The following is a 24,961-nucleotide window of genomic DNA, read 5'->3' on the forward strand; positions in this document are numbered from 1 at the left end:
ACCTAACATATAATCACCACTCATTTCTTTTTTCTCATGAAACATCTAATTCCAACTCAAGCTTCAAATCTAACGCCAGAGGTATGACCCCCAAAAGCCAACAATATTCTTCTTTATTCAAGATGACCTTGTAAATTTACATACAAGAATGTACAATTTTCTCTACAGATAAAAATATATATTCTTTAAAAATCATCCTATTAAAGGATATGAAAGGTTTTATTATAAAAGCAAGTCATTGTGGGAGTCCAAAGAGTTGGGTGATACTGCATTTTTTCTTTTCCATATGTGTAAGTTCTGATACAGGTTCTTCTCATGTTTCATGAACTCAATACTGTAAACTGATTCAAATTGGGGTGATATAAAAAATTAACCTTCCTTATCAATATCCTCCATCAGCCTTCGCCATACACATATGAATCAAATGGTCTCAATGGAACAAATTTACCCAATATCTTACATGCATCTATCTTTCATACAAGAAAATGCAATGTTCATCATCATCATTAATTTTTTGTATAACATAACATATTCATGAGCCATTTCATTGCCTGTCTTTACATTTCAAAAATCTCCACACAGTATGCTTTGGTTAGGTGCTGTCTACTTCTTCTAAGTCTTCTTTCTGCATCTGTTCTATTATTCTTTTTCTTTCTTCAGCTTGCCTCATTCTCATAAGCACTACACTTTCAAAGTCTCTCTCTTTAGTAGGAGGGTTCTGTAAGTTGTAAGATTTGGAATCTTCTTTCTGTGCACTTTGCTCCTCTCTTTTTCTTCCTTGCATGTGTTTCATTTTCAGCAAAACCTGACTTTCAAAATCATCCCCAGTGGATTGTGAATTCTGGAATTGAAATGGGAGAAGTAACTAGAGGATCAGAGAGGCAATACTGCCTCAGGATATTGAAACACCAGCTGGAGTAAGCACATTCTTATGGACAGCAAAGAAAAAAAAAGTGACACCACCAAGTGTTGTGCTTGACAAGCTCTACAAAATGCAAAATCAAGAGTTCTCAAAATATGCTGAAAAAAGCAAAAAAAAAACAAAAAAAAAAACAGCATAACTTTTGTAAAAATGGTTCAATCAAGCTGATTTTCAAACTTTACCTGTATTTTCGAAAGACTGATCACTCCTGTGATTTTCAAGACCTAGGCCTATTGATTATTTTTGAAATGTGTTATTAGTATTGCAAATGTGCTAAAAAAAGAGAAAAACAGCATAACTTTTGAAAAAATGGCCCAATCATGCTGATTTGTGGACTCGACCTGTATTTTATGAATATTCATCAGTACCATAAGTCTGAAGACAGAAGGTTAAACAGTTTTCCACTTATTGTGTTATCACAGAAAGTGCAGGGCAACAGTGATGGCAGACGACTACAGCAATGACAGATGAAGGTGATGGCTATATCTAATAAAAACAGTGTACTTTACAAAAACTTGTGGCCCATTTGACCTTGAAATAAAGGTCAAAGGTCAAATCCAAGGGCATATTTGAAATCTCCACATTCGATAAGACTTCTGTAGTAACTTTTCCCATAATTTCTTCAGTTTAGGAGATATTTAGAATTTAATTTTCAAAAATTTTGACAAGGGTGCATTTCAACGAGCGCCACACCTAGGCCCATGCACTGACTGAGATAAAAAAAAAAAAAACAGGGGGTTCAAGTTGAGATTATATGTGACCTATATCCCAGAGATGGGGACACATGCCCTTGCGGTCTAGGAGGAAAAGCAGTGACAGTGACTTGTATCCGGTGCCAGAATGCAGAGACAGCAGAGCTGTATGAAACGAATTGGGACTAAAACTATTAGTACAGCCAGCATACACGCTGGTGGTACTAATTACAGGTAAGCAATGTGCTTAAAATATTGAGCTCTATCTCCCTCCTTTCAAACTTTCATTTTTTTATTCATTCTTTAATCTGTTCATCAATATAGTAATAGAGATTTTTAACAATAAGAGGTTACATGCCAAAGTAAAAAAATCTAAAAATACAAAAAGAATTTCTTACAATATTAAAAACCTTGCAAATATGTAAAATAATCTATCATCAACATTTGTATAGATTTCATATTTGACCATTAATATTACTGCCAGGAAATTATTTTACTTACACTGGCGGAAGCAAAATGATCTTGTTCCGAGCTATGCTCCATCTCTGTGGGTTGCCCAGACAACCAAGTCAAGGTCAAAGGATTGGTTGGGTTCCCAACTTCATTCTGTACAGCTAATAGCTATGAAGTATAATCAGAAAAGATCAAACACAAAAAGATGAATGGATGCATGTGCATTTTAATACCAACAATTACAAATAAATAATGTCATATTCAAATGCTCTGGCTGGGATAGGTTTTATAACTATTATTAATAAAATAATCTGCTTATATGGACAGATTTACATCAGTTACATAGTTTTAAGTAATTTAAAAATTAACAAGAAGGCATATTACTTTATCCAGATTAACACGATTTGAAATGCTAATAGGACAACCACTCTAAACAGAAATCTGGTTACGTACAGCACTGTGTGCAGACTTGAACTCAACAATGGCACTGCCTTTCTTTTTATTTGAAACCAAGAGACAAGTAACTTCCCCATGCTGAAACAATAAAATAGTTTTATCAACAAAAAATTTCAGTTAAAATTCACAATTTTATGTGCAAACAATGGAGAAGACAACAGATATGGTGAATCAAAATGCTAGTATACTGATATAAGCACACTGCAACTGGTTCTTTTAAACCTTCAGAAGGGCAATTATAAACAATAAAGAAACCTTTCTAAAAAGTCTGTGAAGTTTCATTAATGTTAAGCATAAAAATGCAAAACAAACAATATTATGCTGTAAGTGATAATCTTAAACCTAGGCATCAATGTACCAACAAAATGAAAGGCTATATCAAATCAAATTGTTAACTACGACTGGGTTCCCATCCCTAAAGCGATCTAACAGGATCGGTCCATCTCCACGGGGTCCCTTGCTAAATTGCTTTCAGCCCAAGCGGCTTAGACACCTGGAAGGCCCACTAAAGCTGCTTAACGATAGTTAATTACCCCCTTTCAGCCTCAGCAGGCATGACTCAATCTAAGCTGCCCAAGTTAATTGCAATTAAACGAAAATCCCTTCGGAGATAGTTCGATCCAAAGTTAGTACCATAGTCTCTGGGAATGGTCTCTACTATTTTATAGTTCTGTTACCTATGCTGGCAATTGAATTAATATTTAATCTTAACTTACCTTTTTAAAAATATTATAAAGATTATCATATGAGTACCCGCCATTACCGTCATCATTTTTCTTTGACTTCCATTTCACCTGAAACAATCAGGTTTAATAACATATGTTCCTCTCTCAAATTTTCTATAGATTAATAAGGCAAAATCAATCATGGTGTTGTTCGTGAAGAAACAACCTGAAAAAACATACATACTATGAACTTTACAATATTTTCATCTGAGTCATTTTCATCAATTGTTTACATATTCTGAAATATCTTTTTTTTTGCCACATTAAAATCAAATGACTTCAAGGAACTTCATAACTACATAATCTATGAAGAGTAAAAATTAAGACACATGTAAATAAAATAATCCATTAAAAAACAATTCATGTAGGCTGAAGAGTAAAATATCTGTTACATATCATGTGCAGATATTTTGGTGTTATTACTCCAAGAGTGCAATACGTAGCAAACCTTTAATTTTGGCAATGTAGTGTCTTCCGAGTTTTCTTCTGAAAAAATGAAAAGCAAATGGAACTTAAATACTTTGTTAGACGTAAAATGCAACACCACAATGGGTCACTTATCAGAGAAGGTAGAAAAAAAACTCTTTCACATACTTCATGGTTTTCAACAATTTTCTATTTTTCACAAATCATACATTTCGTTTCATAAAACAAAATCATGGACTGTATTCTTAAGTTAAATTCTCATTTATATACTTCAAAAAAGGGGGCTTAAGACATTACAAGCATGCTATTTTTAAAAAATCTTTCCTGTATGATTTTTTCTTCAAGTACCAAATTTTGGGCAAAAGAAAATATCTTTAAAAATCACAGAAACATCTTATCTCCATGAAACAGACAACAGTTCTTAGTATCATCCATAATTATGTTTACCTTTGTATTGTTCTTTATCTTGCTTGTGGATTTCTTCTCGAAGCCTGACTTGTTCATCTTCTAATAACCTAGAACCTTCTTTCCTTAGCCTTTCTATCTGAAAATAGATATTTTCTTGACTCAACCATGTTAGCACAGTACAACAGCCAGTACAGTGACTGAAATATCCATGGGTGATGTGACCCAAAATAAAGACCTTACTGGCCGAAAAAGCCTGTAATATTTTTTCTAGATGAGACATTCATGCCATCACAATTTTGGGCAAGTATATACAAGATTCCATTACTCTTGATATCAAGGTGTCTTGAAACTTTTATTCAACATTTATAAAATCATAAATGACGCATTTGATATGTGTAAACTCTCAATAAAAGTCTAGGTTTAATTTGTTGTTTGTTCATCTGCTGAGAAAGATTTATAAGATTTATTTACATCAAACTAAGAAATTAAATCAATATACCTCAGATTCATGATGCAATTTGCCACAATACTTGCGGGTCACAGTTTCAAATTTCTATGTAATCATATAATGTTTCAGAGGCACTTATATTTTCCCTCAATGTAAATGATTAACTTTCCAAACATGTTCAAATAATTGTCCAACAGGGAGCCTCACTTTAATACACACACACACACATGTATATGTAGAGAGAGACACAAAAAGCAAAAAGATGTTACCTCTGCTTGCAAATTTCTGGCAGCTGTGGCATCTGCTGCCTTCTGTAATCCTGCAGCACTTTCCCTAGCCTCCAAATCTATTAAGATAAATATACTGCTTTCAATATTTTAAAACAATTAAAATAACTTATGTAAATTCTATATCTTTTAAATACTGAATCTTTTGAGACAAGTACACATTATTGACTCTAATATAAAGTTTGAGCAACAGTGTTCAAACACTCTCCTGGCACCAAATGTTTTTAGAAGAAATTTTGTTCAGAAACTTGAAAGAATGATCCAATATATTAACTCAAGATCACTACAAATATCTTTACTTGAATGATGTAAATTATGAAATTAGGCTTGATTTTTTCACTTAAGTCAACGATGTTTTTCGTACAGACACAGTTACAATTGGCACTAAAAAAATATTTTAAAAAAAACACATGAAAAATACTTGTGTCTGGATGCAAAAAATGCAATCCCCAGTAAATTGTAAAGGGGCCCGCACACGGTGAGCATTTGGCGCGCGCCCCTTGGACTGCGCTGTTTTCTCATCATTTGCGGGGGTATTTTGGTGAGATTTTTGCCTCTCACGCGGCTGAGCAAATTATCCCACATGTTTGATATTTTTGGTCTCTTGAGGCAAATGTCTCAGCGTGTGCAGGGTGCAAGCGCCGATTGCTCACACCATGCTAACAATGCGCATGTGCCGGTAGCCAGTGAAGTCAACAAAAATGTACACAGTTATAGTTAGTCTGGTTGATTAACGTGGTCACCTTTTTCCAATACTATCAGAATAAACAACAATATGTAATGTTTCCTTAAACACATGATCCCACAGTTCACAGTGCATCTGCTAGGGGCAGGCCGGGAGGCACCTCTGCAGAGCAGAGAGTGCAGCGTTTGCAGGGAGATGAGGAGCGCGAGCATCTGGCTCAGCGCAAATGGCGTGCACCAATTGCTTACCGTGTGCGGGGTGCTTAAGCTAAACACAAAGTAAGAAGATAAAAAGGTTTGTCTATGCCATGATTAATATATGTGATAGGCCTATGTATACTGACCTTCCTTGAATTTTTTTCTCTTGCTGTCGAGCAATTTATTTCTTTCTTCTGCTGCTTTTTTAGCCTTGAGGGTATTGTCATAAGCTGCCTTAAAATATATTTCATATTCTTCTATCAATATCTAAAGATGGTCACAAATTCTTTTGTGACACTTTTACATCAATCAGGTTAACAAATTATTCAATGAATATTTTTGAGTGTAAATAGAATTTCAAAAAATATCAATTTACATTTTATTGACACAATATTGCACTTTTGTGAAAATTATATTACAAATATTCAAAATTGTTAAAATGTATCTAAAAGTATTTTTTTGCAAACAAAGAGTACTACTACTACTTAGAAACTAGAATTGAAAGTGTCTTACTCTTGCTGCTGCATCTGTCAGAACTTCTAGTGCTTTAGACAACTGATGAAAGAGTTCAGCTAAAACAAAAGTATAACACATCCAATAAATGTCTATGTGGTATCTTTATGGTCCCGACTATAAAAGTTAACAAAATATAACATTTTTAAAAATGGATTTTAATAAATATAAACAAAGATCTTAATAAATATAAACAAAGATCTTTTGCAATTACAGAATGAAAATATATATAATATATAAGGATAATACCCAATCACAATTCTTAACCAATTATTTAAAGTGTGTCATTTCCAAAGGAGCATACCTGCTTGTGGGTTGTCTGGATTTTTGTCTGGATGACACTTCAGTGCCTTCTTTCTGTAAGACTTCAATATCTGTAACACAGACAAAGAAGGATAAAGCAAAATAATATGACTGATTAACTACCTAGTTAAGTAAGTTAGGCAATGTGCAACTCTTCTTAGTTTGCTTTTGTTTTGATCGCTTAATGATTTTTTTAAAACTCAAAGACATTTGTACATATTCTATTTGCAAAAATTAAGCATTTTCAAAAAACAAAAAAGGGGGGAGGGGGCAAAACATGTATTTCAACTATTTATACAAAATTACCATATATCTTCAAGTATCATTTTCAACTGTGTATTGTGATGTTACAAAGGTTGATTTATTTGTTCAGAACTTAAAGGTTTATCAAGGCGACAGACCCTACTTGACCTGTGTTCAAGTCAAGTCAGGTACTTTCCCCAAAAAGTAACACTATGGTTGGTTTATCAACTTAGGAGGCAATTTTATTGAATTCGTTTCAAACTTGACAGATTTCAAGCGGTTTAATTTATTCTTTTCTTTCTTTCTTTTTTATTTATTTTGCGTTATGGTAGACTAGTGTGGTATTATGGAGTTGTTTTCTGTGGTTTTTAGGTCTATTAACCAGATTGATTAAATAATCACATTGACACAAGGCACAAGTGGCCTGACCTCACAAAGTAGCAGTGCTTTTCTGTAATGTGAAGCATTTTACTATTTTTCTACAATGAGCCTGGAATCTCTGAATGAACGCAATAGTCATTTTACTCTATGACGGTTACCTCTTTCTGCGTCGATTCGGGAGAAACTCCAAGAACCCCATACAAATCTAACTTCAAAACGTCTGCCATCTCTCCATGTGAAATATAGATTAAACCTTCCTCCTAAAACCGAAGAGCTGTGCATTTTTCCTGACTCCTTTACTAAAGATCTTTATTTATTAGACGGGAAATCACCCGGGGATGTCCAGGTTTGGCGATAAAAGATCGATGTCATTGTCGTTTTGATTGAAATTAGATTACGGGCTACTGCAATCGAAACTGCAGGGCCTTTTATTGAGAAGTGTCTGTGAGTCACAAAAACAACAAAGTCAAATGTGAATCTTTTCTTGAGACGTACTAGTATCTGTGAGTCACAAAAAAAGTCAAACATGAATCATAATTTATTTCAGAAGACCTGAATACGCCTTGACAATTTAATTATGAATTAAAATTTTGACCACAACTTACATTTTGTATTTCTATCGCCCAGCAAGCTTTTAGTATTTATTTTTATTGCTATTGCTTAGGTTTAAACATGAATAAAGTGGAGTCGCATACGCACTGGAAACTGTGAAGTTAAAAAGGTAATTTGCTGGCCTCTCTTGTACATCGTAATACACTTGCAGCCAGCCAGTTATTACTGTTATGCAAATATTCTGAATATGTGTTGAAAAAGGGCACTGAAAAGCGACACTAGCAAAAATTTAATTAGGTGTACGACATAATCAATAATATGAGGTATTTGTGTAAAAAAAATATGGATCTTTTTGTACCAGTTTAAAAGGTCGGTCTAACTGACTCTGGATTTACTTTTAAATTCATTAATTATGCATCTTGACTCATGTTTTATTGATTTTGTAGACTATTCCTCAGAAAAAGCCAAAGGATAATTTGTGATGATTCATGACAAGGCACTCTGGGTTACGCCTTATATTCCGAGGGTTTATTGTTCTGAGGGTCCGATATTCTGAAGATTGTAGAATTCAAGTTCAAAAATCAACTGCTGTTCTGAGATTTCAATATTCTGAAGGTAGAGGGCCCATTATTCCAAATGATTTTTAGTGCGAGGGTCTGTTGTTCTGCAAGAGGATAGCTGTGCTTAAATGCAGTGTTATTACTTGCATTGGCAGAGAGGCGCTTTTAACTGTTATTTCGCAACATGTGTGTTACTTTTTTCGGGTATATAGAGCAAATTCTTGATAGCAGTATATTCAGTGCATGTTTAATTCCCAATGCCACTATGGCTTCGGAAGAGCAGACCTTCGGAGCCAAAGTCCATCAGAACAAAAAACTTCAGAGCAAAAGTCCCTCGGAAAAAAAGACCCCTCGGAATAAAGTTAGGCCATAAGCCGTCAGAATCTCTATTTGTTTACATCCGAAGAACTATAGCTAAAGTAAATGTGCTTAGGAAACTTTAAATATCTTCCAAGTATCTGGCAAGTGGCAGTTACAAAATGTAGATACTGGTAGGAAGAATCATAGGGAAGACTGTGTTTTCAAATAATTATTTGCCTCTGTCTAGATTAAGTTGAATCTTAGATCATAAACTTCATTTGTTATTTGACGTTCATGAACCTTAGTGTTTACGAACTGAGACAATTTTTTTTATTTATATCAATGTTAATACAAACAGTTAATTCCCAAGCCACCATTTCTTTTCTTAACATTAGTGATGATTGTCTAATTCACTATGTTGTACTGTTTGGTGAGATCAGAAATGGAGATACCATTATAAATCATATTTCTCTACCATTTCCTTCTTCATTTTTACTCAGATTTGTGAAAGGTGAACAACAAACAATATTGTATATGAACACAGCAAACACATTGCCGACCTTGAGTTGGTGGGCAAATTTGTTCATTCCCCAACAGAAAGCGCAAGGAGACTCAAAATTTAGTATGCAAACCTTGTTTATGAGTTAATTTGTTTGTTGATAGGAATGCCCATGGTCCGAGTTCCCACTGTATTTTTTATCATCATTTGTAGGTGAAAACCATGTCAGGTAGACCAGAGACACTGTCTCAGGACAGGGTGAGGAGTGTCAGTGAGAGTGCTGCACAGTCCCAAAGGAATCGGAACAACTCCGAGACACATCCAGGTAACTTGTAAGATTCTGCTTATGCTGGGCTTGACCCCAACTGGAAAATGTTTTTTTTGGCTACGCATGCCATCAGTCACAAGGAATCATCCTGGGGTTGTAAGGTGGTGTCCAAGTAATCTGCGATTGTCTCCCTAGCTATTTCTCTTGCCCACTATCCACCATAATATTGGTTTTGTGAGTATATAGAACTGTTGATATTAATAGAAACTATAAATGTGGTCAATTCATGTGTAGTCAGTAACTTATTTGTTTAACTATAATTGAACTTCACAATTTGATATAGTTCAACTTTAGTCAGATTTTTAAAGTTCTCTTTTTTTAAACCATTTATTTATTTATTTATTTATTTTAAGGCTCTGGGCGAGCTCGCAGCAAAACAGAATTGGATGCGAGCACCAGAACAGAGGCAGTAGAAAATGAAGTGGTGAGAGAAGACATTCATGCTGTTTTTGACTACTTGGTCAGTGATTGGTTAAAAAATGACTTTGCAGAGAAAGATGACATTCCTTTAGGACTGAGAAGTTTATGGAATGCTGATAGACACACACTGAGGTGATATAAATAGTGCCGTGGTCTTGGTGCTCTCTCTCTCTCTCTCTCTCTCTCTCTCTCTCTTTCGTGTGTATTTAAGTAAGTTTTTTTTTTCAAAATAAGATGTGGTTATTTGTTATGTTAGCCTCTTTACTAAACTATTACTAATCAATATTGTTCAATAATGAGAAAACTGATTATCTGAAGAATGGAAGAATAACTGTTATATAATGTCAGTGGCTCTAAAGATGTTTCTTGGTGATTTACTTTTTCAGACCATGTGTTGAAAGTTTGGCCTTTGAACTTAAGCATGTAGTAGATGGTATTAAAGACCCTGGTGTTTTTGATGATGCTGTTGGAAAAACATTATTACCACGGTAATGTTTTCAAATTTTTGATTGTATTTTTATGGAAATGATAGAAAGTTCATGGTACTAGTATTTTCATGATGTAAATCATATAGCCTGAAATATAATGTATTTACTCCTTTCAAACAGTGAGACAGTCCATGACAAATAAGAAAGTATTTGGTTTTAAATTTTCAGAGATATGAAAGATATGATAGCCTACGAGTTGACTTTACATGCCTGATTTTATGATTATAATATTGATATTCCAGTTGGACTTTAAAAAGTATTGGTGATTCATGCAGGGCTGGTTATATCTGTCAGCGATTGTGAAATCATTCCTTTTGCTCCTTGTAAAAGGAGTTTCAAAACTTAAGATACTTACCATTCATATTCCAAATTGATATATTTTTCAGGGGCACTGTGTCAGATTTTAAACCCATTCCTGTCAAATATGAAAATTTTGCATCTCTTGCAAGAGAGACTGTGTAAGTAAAATGTGTGTTATTTTTTCCTTGTAATTAGTTTTCATACTCCAGTTTTTTGTGGTTTAATGTCATTGTGGAAAAGGCTGAAATATATAGTGAATAATTATAACACTAAAATACATATGTACGGCAAGTAGACTATTTTTAATGTTTAGCCCCATTCACTAGCCTTTGGATTAGTAAAAGCCTTTAACTTTCAGCCAACTGGTCACTTAGGCTTCATTCACATGCAATGTCTATTTTCTAAATTCTATTTTCTATTTGCGGTATGTCTTATGATCACGGTCTGTGCCCTGAATATCCCGCGGCGTAATTACTGGCAGCGCGAGCCAGTTCCTATAAGTTACTATAAGTAACTGGCTTGCTCTGCCAGTAATTACGCGGCGGGATATTCAGGGCACAGACCGTGATCATAAGATAGCGCGAATAGAAAATAGATTTTTAGAAAATAGACATTCCATGTGAACGAAGCCTTAAACTAGTATTAGACTGATAAATGCAGCCCTTATTACAAACCACAAGAAAAGTAAAATCCAATTGCGTAGATTTCTTGTTGTGTTGTACTGTTAAATTTTCCCTCTCTTTTTCTTTTTTTTTTTTTTTTTTTAATTTCTTGTTAACAATTTCAGGATGTATGGAGATGCAGTAAACCTAGGACGAATAGCTGCTTTGATGTTCTTCAGCTATAGGCTTGTCTTGAAGGCAGGTTCAGATATTCATAGTGACATTAGGAATCATTTAGGACAATTCTTCCAGGAAGAAAACCTTTTCAGATGGATCAATGACCCAAAGAGGTGCTTTTTTTGTTTGTTCATTTGTTTATGTATGTATGTATGTATGGTATGTATGTATGGTATGTATGTATGTATGTATTTGTTCATTTATGAGGCAAAGTTTTCATATGTATGTCATACAACTTGTATTCCAAAACTAAGTTACTTAATGCTCAAGTAAAGAAGATTATTACACCAAACAGTTACAGCCTGATATGAGTTTATATAACCATTGAATAGTTGATTAAAAGATAGAACAGTTTTACAACTTTCATTATGTCTAATCATGTTAATTCAAATTGTTATGTTTAACAATAAGGTGTAAGATACTGCTGTGTGATTTAAAAAGTTTTCTATTATTTTTATGAATTAATTAATTTTGAACTTCGAAAGATGTTGGAATGGGCCATAATCTTGATATCATAAATATATAATACTTTTTCTTTCAATGAATTATTTAGTTTTGAGTTTGAGAAGATGTTGGACAGGCCAGATTATCTCCAGGTGTACAAGAAGGCCTGTGCAGAAGGGACGAGAAAAGTGTATCGCCTCAGAGTGATGATAGTAGGACAGCATGGAGTAGGGAAAACCAGCCTGAGAAAGAGGCTCCTGGACGAAGGGTTCTCTGAGGAATACAAAATCACAGATGGGATAGATGTTGATCCATCTGAGTGTGTGGTGGATGTGAAGAATTCTTCAGTGTGGCTAACTTCTGCTAAAGGTATTGATGTATAACTAAAGCAGACTTAATGTAAAAAAAACTTTCATAAGAAATTGTGTGGAATATTTTAAATACATGTATTTGAAGTTGAAAATTGAATCCAGAATTTTTTATGAAAATTTTCAAAAATTTTGACCATTGTTGATGATGTTGAAAAGTATCTGAGATCATCTCAGACCCAACATACACATATTCCTGTATCCATGACCATTGCTTGTCACAAATTATTTTTTGACAGTATTACTAGTTAACTTAATTACAGACATGGGGGAAAAGTTCAGAGCCAAAGCCACTCACTCAGGCTTTCAAAGTTTTCAATATTGCTAGGCCAGATGAACAAACTTTGGTCTAAATGTTTTTTGATTGAGAATTACTTACTGCATACCATCAGGTGGGTGGTCTGTTGGTATGCACCAACAGTTCTAAAGACATTTTATTGTTCTGTCTGACCCTAACAAGAAGAATTTTTTCCAGGATATAAACCTGAAGTTGATGAGGAAGATCCTAAAGAAATTTATGAAAAGGCCATTGCCAAGGTTCTTCTTGAGCATTATCAAGAAGGGACACCTGGTGAGAGAAAGAATTATTTATATCATCATTATTTGTATTTCGTGTTTATTTGTATCACCCAGCCAAGTTTTTGTTACATAAGAAGAGTGTGTATCCATTTTGCAATATTTGATACAGCTCAGATAATTTATTTGATAACTAAGTAGACCAATGTTGTTTCGTATATGGTTTTTGTTCTGCTCTTGTATTGTTCCAACATGTCTTTAGAAGCCATGTATTAAAATTGTAAGTGTTCATTGCAGTTGATGTGCCCCAGATGATTCCCAGCAGTACCTCCTCTGAGGAAGATGTTATGCCAGACAAGCTCAGTAAAGGTTCGTGAGGCCATATTTCACATCAAGAAGTACACTTAACTGGCCCACTTAGTGAGATTGACAAATTAATAGCCTGGTCCCAAAGTGAATGTTTTGTTTCAAACAGTTATACTATACCAATGTAATGAGAAAATTAAACCTAATACTAGAAATGGAGATCAAAATGTTTGGACCTTATCTGAAGGCCCTTTTCATTTGGAGTTGTCACCAGGGTCACCATATCTGTGGGACAGGGCCCTGGGAGACATCCCGTGCAAACTGTCATTACGTGACACCATGACAAATCCAAATTAGTCTCATTATTTTAGTAATGCCCTGACCATTACATAAGAGGGTCATTTAAATGAAGTCCCCACTCTCAGCACGTCCAATTAATTTACTTAACAGCAGGTATCAAACTTGTGAAGGACTTGTTAAAGAGAGAAAATACCCTCTAATGTTTTGTGACGTGAAGTGTGAGATATTTTTTTTCATAATTAACATAATTTTCTCAATTAAAAATTTTTGTTTGTTTGTTTGTTTTTGGCTTCTTAAAGAAAATTCATTGTCTTTGAAAGTGCAATTCCTTATCTTTTTAGTCAACACACAAATGGTCAAACTTTCTTTAGTGAACATTTTTAATATTTTGGCTATGGAAGAAATGTCATGTCCATATTATATTCATCATTTTACGTATTGGCTTCTTGTGATTTGGATGATAATAAATCTGCATTTAATTCACTTTTGCCCTGACCAACAGATGAAAATGGTGCTACAAATACAGAAGAACCTTTTGGGCATACTAGTACACACATCACTGCTGGAGGGGAAGAAGAAACACCACCTTCTATAACAGCACCAACTGGAAAGCAAGCTGATGTCAAAGAAAAAAATTACAAGGGTTCAGACAGTGATCTCCATTCTCAACGAAATGGGAAAGATACTGTGGATTTCTTGCAGATTCCTGCCAACCTGCCACAAGATATCAAAGCCAAGGTATCAGAGCTGAAACTGAAGATGGAGGAGAAGTTGAGGCTCCATAGAAAGGGTGAGTGAATACTCTGTCTGTGCTCCTCTCAGGGTAAAATGTGGGAGGAATTCATGTCTTTCCTTTTTGTTCCATTTTTTAAAATTTTATTCCTTTATTATCCCTGCACTCTTCTGACAAAAGCCATTTATTCTCTTTGTCCATGCAATGAAGGACAGTCCTATAATCCGTTTACAGCTTATTTTTATATGGAAGCAATATAACCAATATACTAAAAATAGGATCAAACATTCTAATTTACAGCATATAATGTAGCAGATTCAAATTGTCTATCAAAATTGTCCTTTTTTTTTTGTAAATTCATTCATTTAATTATGCCAAAAACAGTTAAAGTACTGACTGTAACAGGGTTTGAACTATAATTCTACTTCTTGTTCTTTTTTATAGCTTTCTGATGCAATATTGTTAAAGTGGCAATTCATTGGCATTTAATTTATTGCCTTCGTGCTACTTTTTCTCTTAAGACTCTTTCAAAATATCTTTTTGCTGCCTCCTACAATAAAAATTACCTGTGATTGAGAAGGTATTTTACATGTAATATAGATATCAATGATAGTGTCATTGGGTGTAATACTATACCAAAACACATGTAGAACAGATTAGACTTATATGTCACTTTATATGTGTTCAAAGTGTGGGCATTGGAGACAGTTACTATTAAATCCTGACAAGTAGATTTCAGGAAAAAAATCTATTGTCATACATACACTGTACAGTATGTCCTTATATCCTCTTCTGGATGTTACAACACATGTAGATAAAAACATATACAAGTTGGTAGAAAAAAGAGGATACTGAATTACACTAAGGGTAAATAGGGACATTTTCATCCAAAGTCTTGTAAAATCAAATGAGATTTATAGGGACTTGCAGGAGAGTGGGCTCAGAAATAATGGTAGATGGTCATAAGCAGTGGCAGCAATGAATAAAAGCCGACAGCATATTCATCCAGGGATATTTTTCTGCTCATTTTCTCTTAAGTTCTGTCAATTTACAGACTATAACAAAACAGTACAAATTTACTATGGTCTGGGTGTCACCTTTGTATCACTTTCTGAGAAGACATTCCTGGCACATAGAGTTTCACCTTCGCGGCTTTAATGTTGACCTCAACTTATGAAGATTCTTGCATGTTTTCTTGTCTCATGTGATATCACACATTGCCAAAGACCTCAAAGCTATCTTGGTTGATTCCCATATTCCATTACAAACAGGGTATTTCATACACATTCAGCACTGGTACTGTACAAGATTTAACAGCATACATATTTTGCACTATTTTATTGTTAGAGAAGGGGAACATAGGTATGTTAGTTATTACTGAAGAACCAACCCCTCAGTATAATTTATACACTTATGAGAGTAAAAATAATTATTTTCCTAAATACTTGAGGAAATATAAAGAATGAGGAAATATAAAGAATGATGTGAATAAATAGCTGGATTCCACACTTCACCCAACTGAAGAAAGAAGCAGTGCAAAAGTGTCAGTGGGGATTGTACCTGCAATAATGATGATAATCGCTTCAAAATTATCGTTATTAATAACACATTTAAGGTTTACAAGTGATCTGTTAGCACAACTTATAAGGTTGTGGAGGGTAGAAATACAACAATTAGTGACATGAATCACACTGGTACATGTATTATGGTATTATGCATCTGCACAGGTTTATCCACGCATTTTAAGAATCTTTGAAACAAAATGCCTACAACCCCACTGTTATGAATCATTCACTCACTCTTCCATTATTCACCAATAAATTGCTGGAGCCCTTGCACAAATTTTCACAAACTTTGAATAAAACCAACTTTTTTTCTAAAGTTTTTGTGAAAACTGTTCTAATGGTGCTTATTGGTCCATCTGTAACATTTTAAATATTTTTTTTACAGGTTCCACAGATGAAATTGACAGCAGTTCACTAGATGAGCCAAAATTAAAACTTTCTTTTTGGGACTTTGGTGGCCAGCATGTCTTTTATACAACACATCAGACATTCCTGACCAGCAGAGCCATCTACTTACTGGTGATGGACCTGAACAAGGACATGTATGCAGCAGTGCAGACCTTTCGCCAAGGGAGAACAGAGAGGGTGGTTGACCTTATTGCACCAAAAACAGGCATAGGTGGGTGTCCTAACTGTCAGTTATAAGACCATTATCCCCTCTTTATCTCTTAAGAGATTGTTACAAAAAAAAACTTTTTAGAACAAAAACAGGGACTAACTTTGTAGAAATGGATTCATTAAGCATTGGTAAGTATGGGAAAATTGGCATTTACCGCAGGAAAATTCATTTTTTGGCCAAAGTGAACAGTTGTTATCCTTTTAACTCTGGTAAATGAATCCGTTCCAACACTCAAAGTTATTCTGCTTTTTTTTTCCTCTGAAAAGTTTTTCTTTTATAACAATCTCCTTAGAGATTATTACAGAAGGTCACCACAGATAACAGGAAAATTGTGATAACTGCCATTTTTGGTGGTGAAATAGAAATAATTATATTTCATTTCAATGTATTTATTGTGAAGTATAGCTCATACGAAAAGTTGTTTTCCTTTTACTCCATATGGTGATTAGTGTTGTTAGTGCATTTGTAATTAAGGATGGACGTCTTGCGTGGTAATTGCAGTACGTAAGACAACGCCAAGTGTCTTGTTGTTTTCAATTTACATTCTTGGTTTGTCTTTAATTAATACTGTGATTAGTGTTGCTAGTGTATTTGTAATAAAGGATGGAGATCGTGTGTGGTAATTGCTGTAAGACTACACCAAGTTTTATGTCAATTTATTTTTGGATTGCATATAAGTAGCTTAGTTATCTGCTTGCAACGTGTGTAATTATAGTATTGAATAATTAAGTGTGATGATGTAAATTTTTTTTATTCTCACCAAGGATGTTATGTTTTTTGCCTTTGTTGGTTTGTTAACAGCCTCAGAAAATCAATAAAATTTTCAGGATGGGTCAGATATGGGCTTACTAATAAATTAATATATTTTTGTGGTGATCCATCTTTAATTAATAAATTAATAATAATGATGAAAATTTAGATGCGTTGGCTTAGGTGTATGCTGTTGCTTTACTAGTTTTACTCTGTTTCACTATAATGCTCTTTTAAAAAGGTTCTTTTGCTTTGATACTCATATATGTTTCTTTGAAAATCATTTCTAGACTACTTAGATTACTGGCTGAACTCTATTCACACCCATGCTGTGGACCTGAGGACATCCACCAATAGTCTGCTCAGTCCCCCTGTCATCATCGTCTGCACCCACAAGGACCAGGTAGACCAGGTAAGAGTACGTCATGGTTGACTGCACCAGGCCTGATTTGACTAGAATAAGAAGGTTGAATCTTTCAGTGGATATACCAGTATATCAATGTGATGGATTTTTAAATTTTAGAGTATTTTGTAAAAGAAGTCTGCTTTAATGGTTTAACCAGTTGAGATAGAGTAACTGTTAAAAATGGTTGGGTTTTCCAGAGGAGATGTGGACATATCTTGATTTCCTATAAACTTGCATGATACCTAACAAGAGTATTAATGTAATGATTTCAGCCCAGTCCTCAAAAACCAGTAGAAAGATCTTTCATATTTTTGGACTGACTTACATATTCTTTTTCACAAAAATGAACCTGTTATGGCCATGGCAAATTATTAATTTTTCACATAGTTTATGTAACATGGCAACATGTAATATGAGAAGGTTTGATTAAATGTTTTTAAAATTCTTATAGATTTTTGTGAGCAGTCTTCCCTGGTACAAGAGGTACTATGCCAGATATTCAGGCAAAGCATATTACAGTGAAGACCCAGAGTCTGTCTCTGATACAGTGAAGTCCTTTTTTAAAGCCATCACAGAGCACTTGGAAGGCAAAGTCTACAATAGCCATGTTTATCACAGGTATTTCGCAATTGACAACAAAAACACAGGGGATCCAGCATTGGAGCAACTTCGGCAGACGATTTTTCAGCTAGCACAGCAACAGCAACACTGGGGTGAAGATGTTCCAATCAAATGGTTGAATTTGGAGCGACAGCTGCGAGAGATCAAGCAGTCCTCCATGGCAGACGGCAATTTTCTTCCTTTGCAAGAGGTCATTGTTCATGGAAGCTCTGTTGGAATGACAGAGGAAGAGGTGATTGCATGTTTGGTATTTTACCACGAAGTTGGCGAAATGGTATTTTTCAACGAAGATCACTTGAGGGAAATTGTCATCCTTGATCCACAATGGCTCATTGATGCCTTTAAAAGCATCATCACACTGAAGGAGTTCCACAAAGAAGTCCATGGGAAAAATGGGATCAGCAGAACATACTGGGAGATACTGGACAGAAGAGGGATTTTACACGAAGAGCTGGTGGACATGATATGGGAGGAGGAGGACAGGCTGATCAGGTACAAGATTGTCATCCTGCAGTTAATGCAAAGCTTTGATCTCATTTGTCCACTCAAGAGGGACTTCAGGGAGAACCCACGGGTGTATCAGCCTACCAAGTCTAACCAAGCAGATGAAACAGACCTTGCATCTTCCTCACAGACATTTTTTGTGCCATGTTTATTGTCAACTCCATCTGCCAGTGACATCATTCCGGACAAATCCAGGGATGTGTCAGCTCTGTACTTCAGGTTCTCCTTCTTGCCAAATGGTCTGTTTTATCGTCTAGTTGCATGTGCTGCACAATTCCCAGGTTGGCATGTCTACGGCAAGATGCTGTTTCATGGTTACGTCCGCTTTGAGGTAGATGAGGAAAACAAAATGTACATACTGGTCCTGACAAAAGAGGACGACACCATTGCATTCAAGATGCACCTGTTGATGGCTGACCTCCCTGGGTCTCTGACCCATGAGCTGTGTAGGCAGACATGTAGTGACCTGGTGAAGATGCTGAATGGTGAGATAAGAAAGTATTGTCCCCGAGTGACCTATGACCTCTGTGTGAAGTGTAACTGTGAGGGAGCAGAAGAGAGTACCCTGGAACCCATAGGGTACAATGGACAGAAGATTGTGTCAGGGATCCCAATGCTTTGCCATGATCACCATCAGGCCATCAGAACCACAGGGTACAGGCCCTGGTTTGTGGAATGGGTAAGAATTGTCTTTCTTAATTTTCTTTATTTCTTATCCCTTACGAAAAAGTCCTATAGGATCCTATAAGATTTGTGTTTCAAAATCATTCCATTTCTGATAAACCAAATCATTAAATTTTTAATCTTTGTGAAGTATTAAAACTAAAGATCTTTTTAAAATTTATTTCCACATGTAAGGGAATATATCACCATTACTGGCATATTTTATAAATGGGTTTATATTTTATGTGACAATCATCCAGTACATTAATTGTACAATACATTTTTTTTTGCTAGAAAGAAGAAGATTTGCCAAAACCTCAGACATTCGCAGGAGCACAAGATATCCCAGTCCTTGGTGAGTTGAAGCGACCTAAATAGTCTTTAAGTTTTTCACACCAAACCGTAGTTTGCAGTATCACTGAAACAGAGCCTCATATTCATCATGGCCAGTTGACTGGATTAATTTCTATTGGTACATATATTAAAATCATTTCTGAAATAGGCCTAAAATGGAGAAAGGTTTAACAAGCAAGTGAAATGAGAAAGTAAATTTTCCTTAGTGGTTGTTTACTCTGTCTGAGGACTAAAATAATTATCACAAATAATTAGTGTTGTTAGTCTAGCTTTTTATTGCTACAGAGTGCTGTATTGCACATATCAAAAAAAGAGAAAATATTTTTATATGATTCTTCCACAGAAACTCTGATGATTTCTTTTTTTTTTTTTTTGTTTTTTGGTTACAGAAGAAAGTCTGCCAACAGAAAATGAAGAAGAGTTTGTGGATGAAGTCATAGTAAAACCCTGCTTGGACAATTTCTACGATATTTATTCAAATGACTTGAAAGAGGTGAAGTTAAGAGAGTGTATTATATCTCAGTTAAATGTTTGTATTAATTTTGTACAATTGAAGACATTTAAATAATTTTATACAAATGATATTTCTTAGATATGTTTACGCAGCAAGTAAATTAAAAAAAAGATAACACTTATATAATTCACGATAAGTTTCTGTGATATCTAAAATCGGTGAAAATCATAGTTAATTTTTCTATTATTTTTTGTGAACGATACTACAGGAAATATTTAAGAACAATTATTACTCTTATTTAAACTGTTGAGTGAGTAAACAATCAATAACTGGGTGATTAACACAGCACATGAAATTCTTATTGAAATATGTTTCAATATTGCCAAATATTTCATATGTAATTTATGTTAGCGTAATAAAAATTTCTGTACAATTTTTATTAGTAATACCTAATATCATACAACCACAACTTCTGCTTTATTTAAGGTATACAAAAATACCTCCACACCAAGAGGACGCTCACTCATAATCAATAACCGCACATTCAACTGTGACACACCCAAACTGGCCAATCGTCATGGCACGGAGCTTGATGTGGACAAGATGGAGGAGCTCCTTCATCAGCTTGGCTATAGGGTGTCAGTGCATCATGATCTCACTGCAAAGGTAGTAATGATGCTTTGATGTACAGGATTGTTTGTTGGTTCTTTTTATTTATCCTTCCTTAATTAAAGTTTTCAAAATAATAATTAGGATAAAATTAGGAAATAAATAAAAATGAAGAAATAGTGAAATTGTACAGTTGTACGATATCTGATAGAGCTTTCTTGTAGCAAAAGGAGTAGTGACGGACAGGATTATTTGTTTAATCATCAACATATATACCTAGCAGGCAATTGGCGATGATTTTTTAAACTAAAATGAATGATGGTCTTTAAGGTATTTTTTGCTTAATTGACAATGCACATAATGCAATGGTTTATTTACTGAAAATTGTTTGTTGAAATGTGTGTATATAATTTATAGAGGACCTATAGGTATTTGAGTGTTTGTGTACGGTTGCTTGTATGCGTGCTTGCATATAAACAAATGGTCACTTATGCACATTTAGAACACATTGGCTAGTTCTATTCATTCAAAATGTACAAACAAAATGCACAAATGAAAAGATGATAACTAATCAATATTATTCATGAAAGAGCAACAAAATACATTTGTCTGCACTTTAAAATACTTAATTCCACCGTGCTATATAAATATGCATATTTTTATCTACTGATTCCATCATATATTATTTATATATTTAATTTTCTAGGGAATGTCTGATCTGCTTAAAGAAGAAAGTGAGAGACCAGATCACCAAAAATATGATTCTTTCATACTTGTTATACTGAGTCATGGAGCAAGGGGGGCTGTCTATGGCACGGATGGCTTTGTGATATCATACGAACAAATTACAGAATATTTCAATAACGCCAGCTGTCCTGCTCTGCGGAGTAAACCAAAGATGATATTCATTCAGGCATGTCAAGGAAGTGAGTAACTCTCATTATGCATAATTTTCTTTTTACACTTTTCGCTTTCTATTGCAGAGACAGCAACACTTTATTCAAGTGCATTGTTATTTAATTGGTTCATTTGGGTCAAATTTGACTAAAATTTTGGTCTTAAATTTTTAACCAACTTTTGATCTGAATTCCCTATATATGAACTAGACTCTGACTTTTTATCTCATTTGCAGATGCCAGGGATCATGGTGCTGGCCATGTGCCATTACCAGACCCTGTCAAGATGTTACCTAGCAACCAAAACACAACCCATGATGCACCAGAAGATGAAGGAGAGATAGTCCCCACAATGGCAGACTTCCTGGTGGCAAAAGCCACTACACCTGGTGAGAAAGTGAAAAAATCTACTGCTTATTTCAGTCATAAAAATATTTGATAAGTGTACAGCAACACTGTTTGTATATAATTTTTACAGACATCTGTCTGGTTAAAAAAAACTATATATACATGTATTATACTAGTATATTATAAGAGAAACATGAAAATGAATAGACCAGAAGAGGATACTCTGCATGAATTACAAGTACTCTAGATTTCTTTTTAATTAAATGCTTTTATCCAAAGCTTTTTTTTTGTGAATTTCTAGACTTTGTGTCTTGGCGAAACAAAGAGAAAGGCACTTGGTTCATCCAGTCCATTGTGACAGTATTCTGCAGATATGCATGGAAAGAGGATGTGCTCTCCATGTTCTCAAAGGTGTGTTTTACATTCACAACTAAGTTAAACTAAGAACTGGGTGACAGAGGTGAGCATGGAGTAAAGATCGAAGCCCAAGTTGTGTAGCACAAGCTCGACCACACATACTGTAATGCATAGTTTTTGACCAATCAGAGCAAAGGAAACATTTTTAATCACAGAACAAACAATATGGCAGATTGCAACGATGTTGTAATATTTGATGTTATCTTGGAAGACATTGATGTTCATGTTATAAGTTATATGATAAAACAATTATTGACTTTTGCTTTAATGGAATAAGTTGTTTGGCCAGTGGTCACCCTGTGGTCATGTTGGATAACTTGACAACACTGCACATGAGTCTCAGCTGTAAGATGTCTTTGGATAAATTTTATCATTAATTTTTTTTTTTTAGGTGAATGCCCTTGTGGCAAAGTCAAAAACATCCGGAGGAATGAAGCAAGTGTCCCAAACTGAGTCAACTCTGTTGAAGAAAATCTATTTCTTCCCAGGGAAGTAGACACTGATGTACGTTATGCCTGGGAGACACTGAAATCACTTTACCACTCCAGTGTTGATGATTACAGGCTAAAGAGTCACAAGAATGTTTAGACTCCTATCTCTTTTAAACATACTGGTGCTGGTACATTGATTTATTTGACTTTGTATATTTCATGTTTTAGATTTAATTTATCAAAATACTTTATCGAAAGATTTAAATGGTGCAGAGGAATCATTAGCATAAAACATGATGTCTTCAGGGATCTATGTGAGGAAGATGCTATTCACTTGTCTTCAATGAAAATTAAGTCTTTAAGCTTTTTTTTTTATTATTTTGAGGATTTTGGACTTAGCACTAATTGAATAGCTGACTAAGTAAAGTCAAGTACAGTTGACAAACTGAAATGGACACAAAGATTTCGGAATAAGAATCATTGTAGAAGCAATAAAAAAAGACTTTAAAAAGGTGAAATGCTGGTTAGCTGGCTTAAGTTCCTAGCAGTCTTTGCTTAGACCAATATTCATTATGTCCCAGTTATCCTAGTGATGTGATACAGCAATGACACAAGTGTAATAGGTTTAGGAAAGCCCAATGGATGATAGGTCAGACAAATGGTTTAATTTCAGTAAAGATTAATTCTTTTTCAATTCTTGCATTGTAATATTTTATTTATTATTCATTTTTTATTATTATTATTATTATTATTTATTTATTTATTATTATTATTTTTTTTTTTTTGTGAATTGCACACATAAAATGTGTTCCACGGGTACATTTTGTTACAGTTTTCCAAAAGTACTTAGTGAAAAACTTTTAATGAGGTTTAAAGGGTTTTTAATTTTTTAAGTCTGTATTATGGGTTGGTAGGCTATGAATTGTATATATCAAAAATGCTTCTGCATTTATTATTTAATTATTTATTTATTTTTGTTACCAAACCTAGTATTTATTGATGTAATTACTTTTTGATGAAGTTTTAAATGTTGCATAACTCATTAATGTTAAATCAAAGTGCAAAAATATTCATTGTATGTTTTAAAAAATAATTGGACATTAATTAGACATGATGGAATTACTGATTGATAATGTTCAAACTACCATTCACTTTACCGGGCTGCATAATTATAAAAACTCAGAAACATTGTACAATCAGGCACACTGAATAAAAACAAACTTGTTTGATCCAAAGTTTTTTTCGGTACTCTTCTGTCCTCTTTCAGTCTGACTTATAGGTAATGCCTATTGAAAGTTTTCTGTTCAACAAAGTTGACTAAAAAAAAATAAATAAATACCCATGTTTTGGTCTGAATTTGAAGACGAGTTCTCTTGTTGTAGTTTAGTCTGATGATGACTTATAAATTGCTGGCATATTAAACAAGTAAAGCACGTTCCCAAGTGTACAACGCAGAATTAGTTGAGTAAGAGGAAATAAATCCTGAAGAAATATATTCCAAAAGTGTGCACCTAGAAAGATACGCATGTGACGATTTCAGTAGTACAGATGTTTTATGCAGTTTAACTGGTACAGTAGTATTTGTTTCCATACGATTGTTGACACCAGTTAAAATATTTATTAGCCCCCCTATTTATTTATTTATTTATTTATTTATTTATTTATTTATTTATTTATTTATTACTTGAGAAAGATAAGGTTGAACACACTTTAAATATAAGATATCGAATTTTGTCCGTTCACTGGGAGTTCTGCTCCAGTCTTGTATACTGTGATTATGTATAACTTAAAACTTGTACAATATCACGAATTATTTGCCCAAGCTTAGATTAATACATGTAGCACACATTGCGTCCAAGGACCAAGACAAAACTAAATGTATATTTTATTTCACGAAATAAGTCATTAAATACTGAAATAAGTCATTAAATAATGATCCTATACGAACATGGATATGACGTAGATGAATTTTCCAAAAGAACCGTAATTAATTGGAGTAACAGTCTTCTGGCAAGGTTTGAAGATGACCAACAGAAGCCAATATTCAAAACAATAAGTGCGGTGGTCCACCTCGAATGACAAATTTTTAATTGTCAAAATGTTTTTGGTACATGAAGTTTTGTTGATGACAGGTATGAAGAAACCGTGCTTACACCTAAAGCTCTCATTAACGGTATGTACATCGCATTTGTTATCATACTAAAATGATTTAATTTGATGTAAGAAAAGTGC

The 24,961-nt window shown here is 34.3% G+C and overlaps 2 protein-coding genes across 5 annotated transcripts; one reads left to right on the forward strand and one right to left on the reverse strand.

Annotated features, from left to right (window-relative positions):
• Positions 1 to 96: 96 nt before the first annotated feature.
• LOC106171423 (dnaJ homolog subfamily C member 17) lies at positions 97 to 7,455 on the reverse strand. The gene is made up of 11 exons (XM_013551769.2): positions 7,298 to 7,455; positions 6,517 to 6,586; positions 6,213 to 6,271; positions 5,846 to 5,933; positions 4,800 to 4,876; positions 4,122 to 4,218; positions 3,697 to 3,734; positions 3,240 to 3,317; positions 2,521 to 2,601; positions 2,116 to 2,235; positions 97 to 841 (listed from the first exon to the last, which is right to left on the reverse strand). The coding sequence occupies exons 1-11, from the start codon at positions 7,364 to 7,366 to the stop codon at positions 593 to 595; spliced, it is 1,026 nt and encodes a 341-aa protein (XP_013407223.1). The 5' UTR covers positions 7,367 to 7,455; the 3' UTR covers positions 97 to 592.
• On the forward strand, positions 7,429 to 24,091 carry LOC106171421 (uncharacterized). 4 transcript variants are annotated; one of them, XM_013551766.2, is made up of 21 exons: positions 7,429 to 7,485; positions 7,804 to 7,860; positions 9,264 to 9,375; positions 9,732 to 9,930; positions 10,185 to 10,286; positions 10,673 to 10,744; positions 11,374 to 11,538; positions 11,979 to 12,238; positions 12,713 to 12,808; positions 13,051 to 13,122; positions 13,862 to 14,149; positions 16,043 to 16,276; positions 17,317 to 17,438; positions 17,884 to 19,236; positions 19,515 to 19,575; positions 19,964 to 20,067; positions 20,515 to 20,694; positions 21,344 to 21,563; positions 21,770 to 21,922; positions 22,183 to 22,292; positions 22,690 to 24,091. In XM_013551766.2, exons 3-21 carry the CDS (start codon positions 9,273 to 9,275, stop codon positions 22,792 to 22,794), a joined length of 3,999 nt encoding a protein of 1,332 aa, XP_013407220.2. In that variant the 5' UTR covers positions 7,429 to 7,485; positions 7,804 to 7,860; positions 9,264 to 9,272; the 3' UTR covers positions 22,795 to 24,091. The 4 variants fall into 4 exon arrangements, with proteins under 4 accessions (XP_013407220.2, XP_013407221.2, XP_086862092.1 ...); XM_013551767.2 differs by having other exon boundaries at positions 7,459 to 7,583; XM_087005966.1 differs by lacking the exon at positions 7,429 to 7,485 and adding an exon at positions 7,620 to 7,642.
• The last annotated feature ends 870 nt before the right edge of the window (positions 24,092 to 24,961 follow it).

This window comes from Lingula anatina, chromosome 2, assembly GCF_051362555.1.
Source record: "Lingula anatina isolate TDL-2025a chromosome 2, LinAna3.0, whole genome shotgun sequence".
Classification (NCBI taxonomy): Eukaryota; Metazoa; Brachiopoda; class Lingulata; order Lingulida; family Lingulidae; genus Lingula; species Lingula anatina.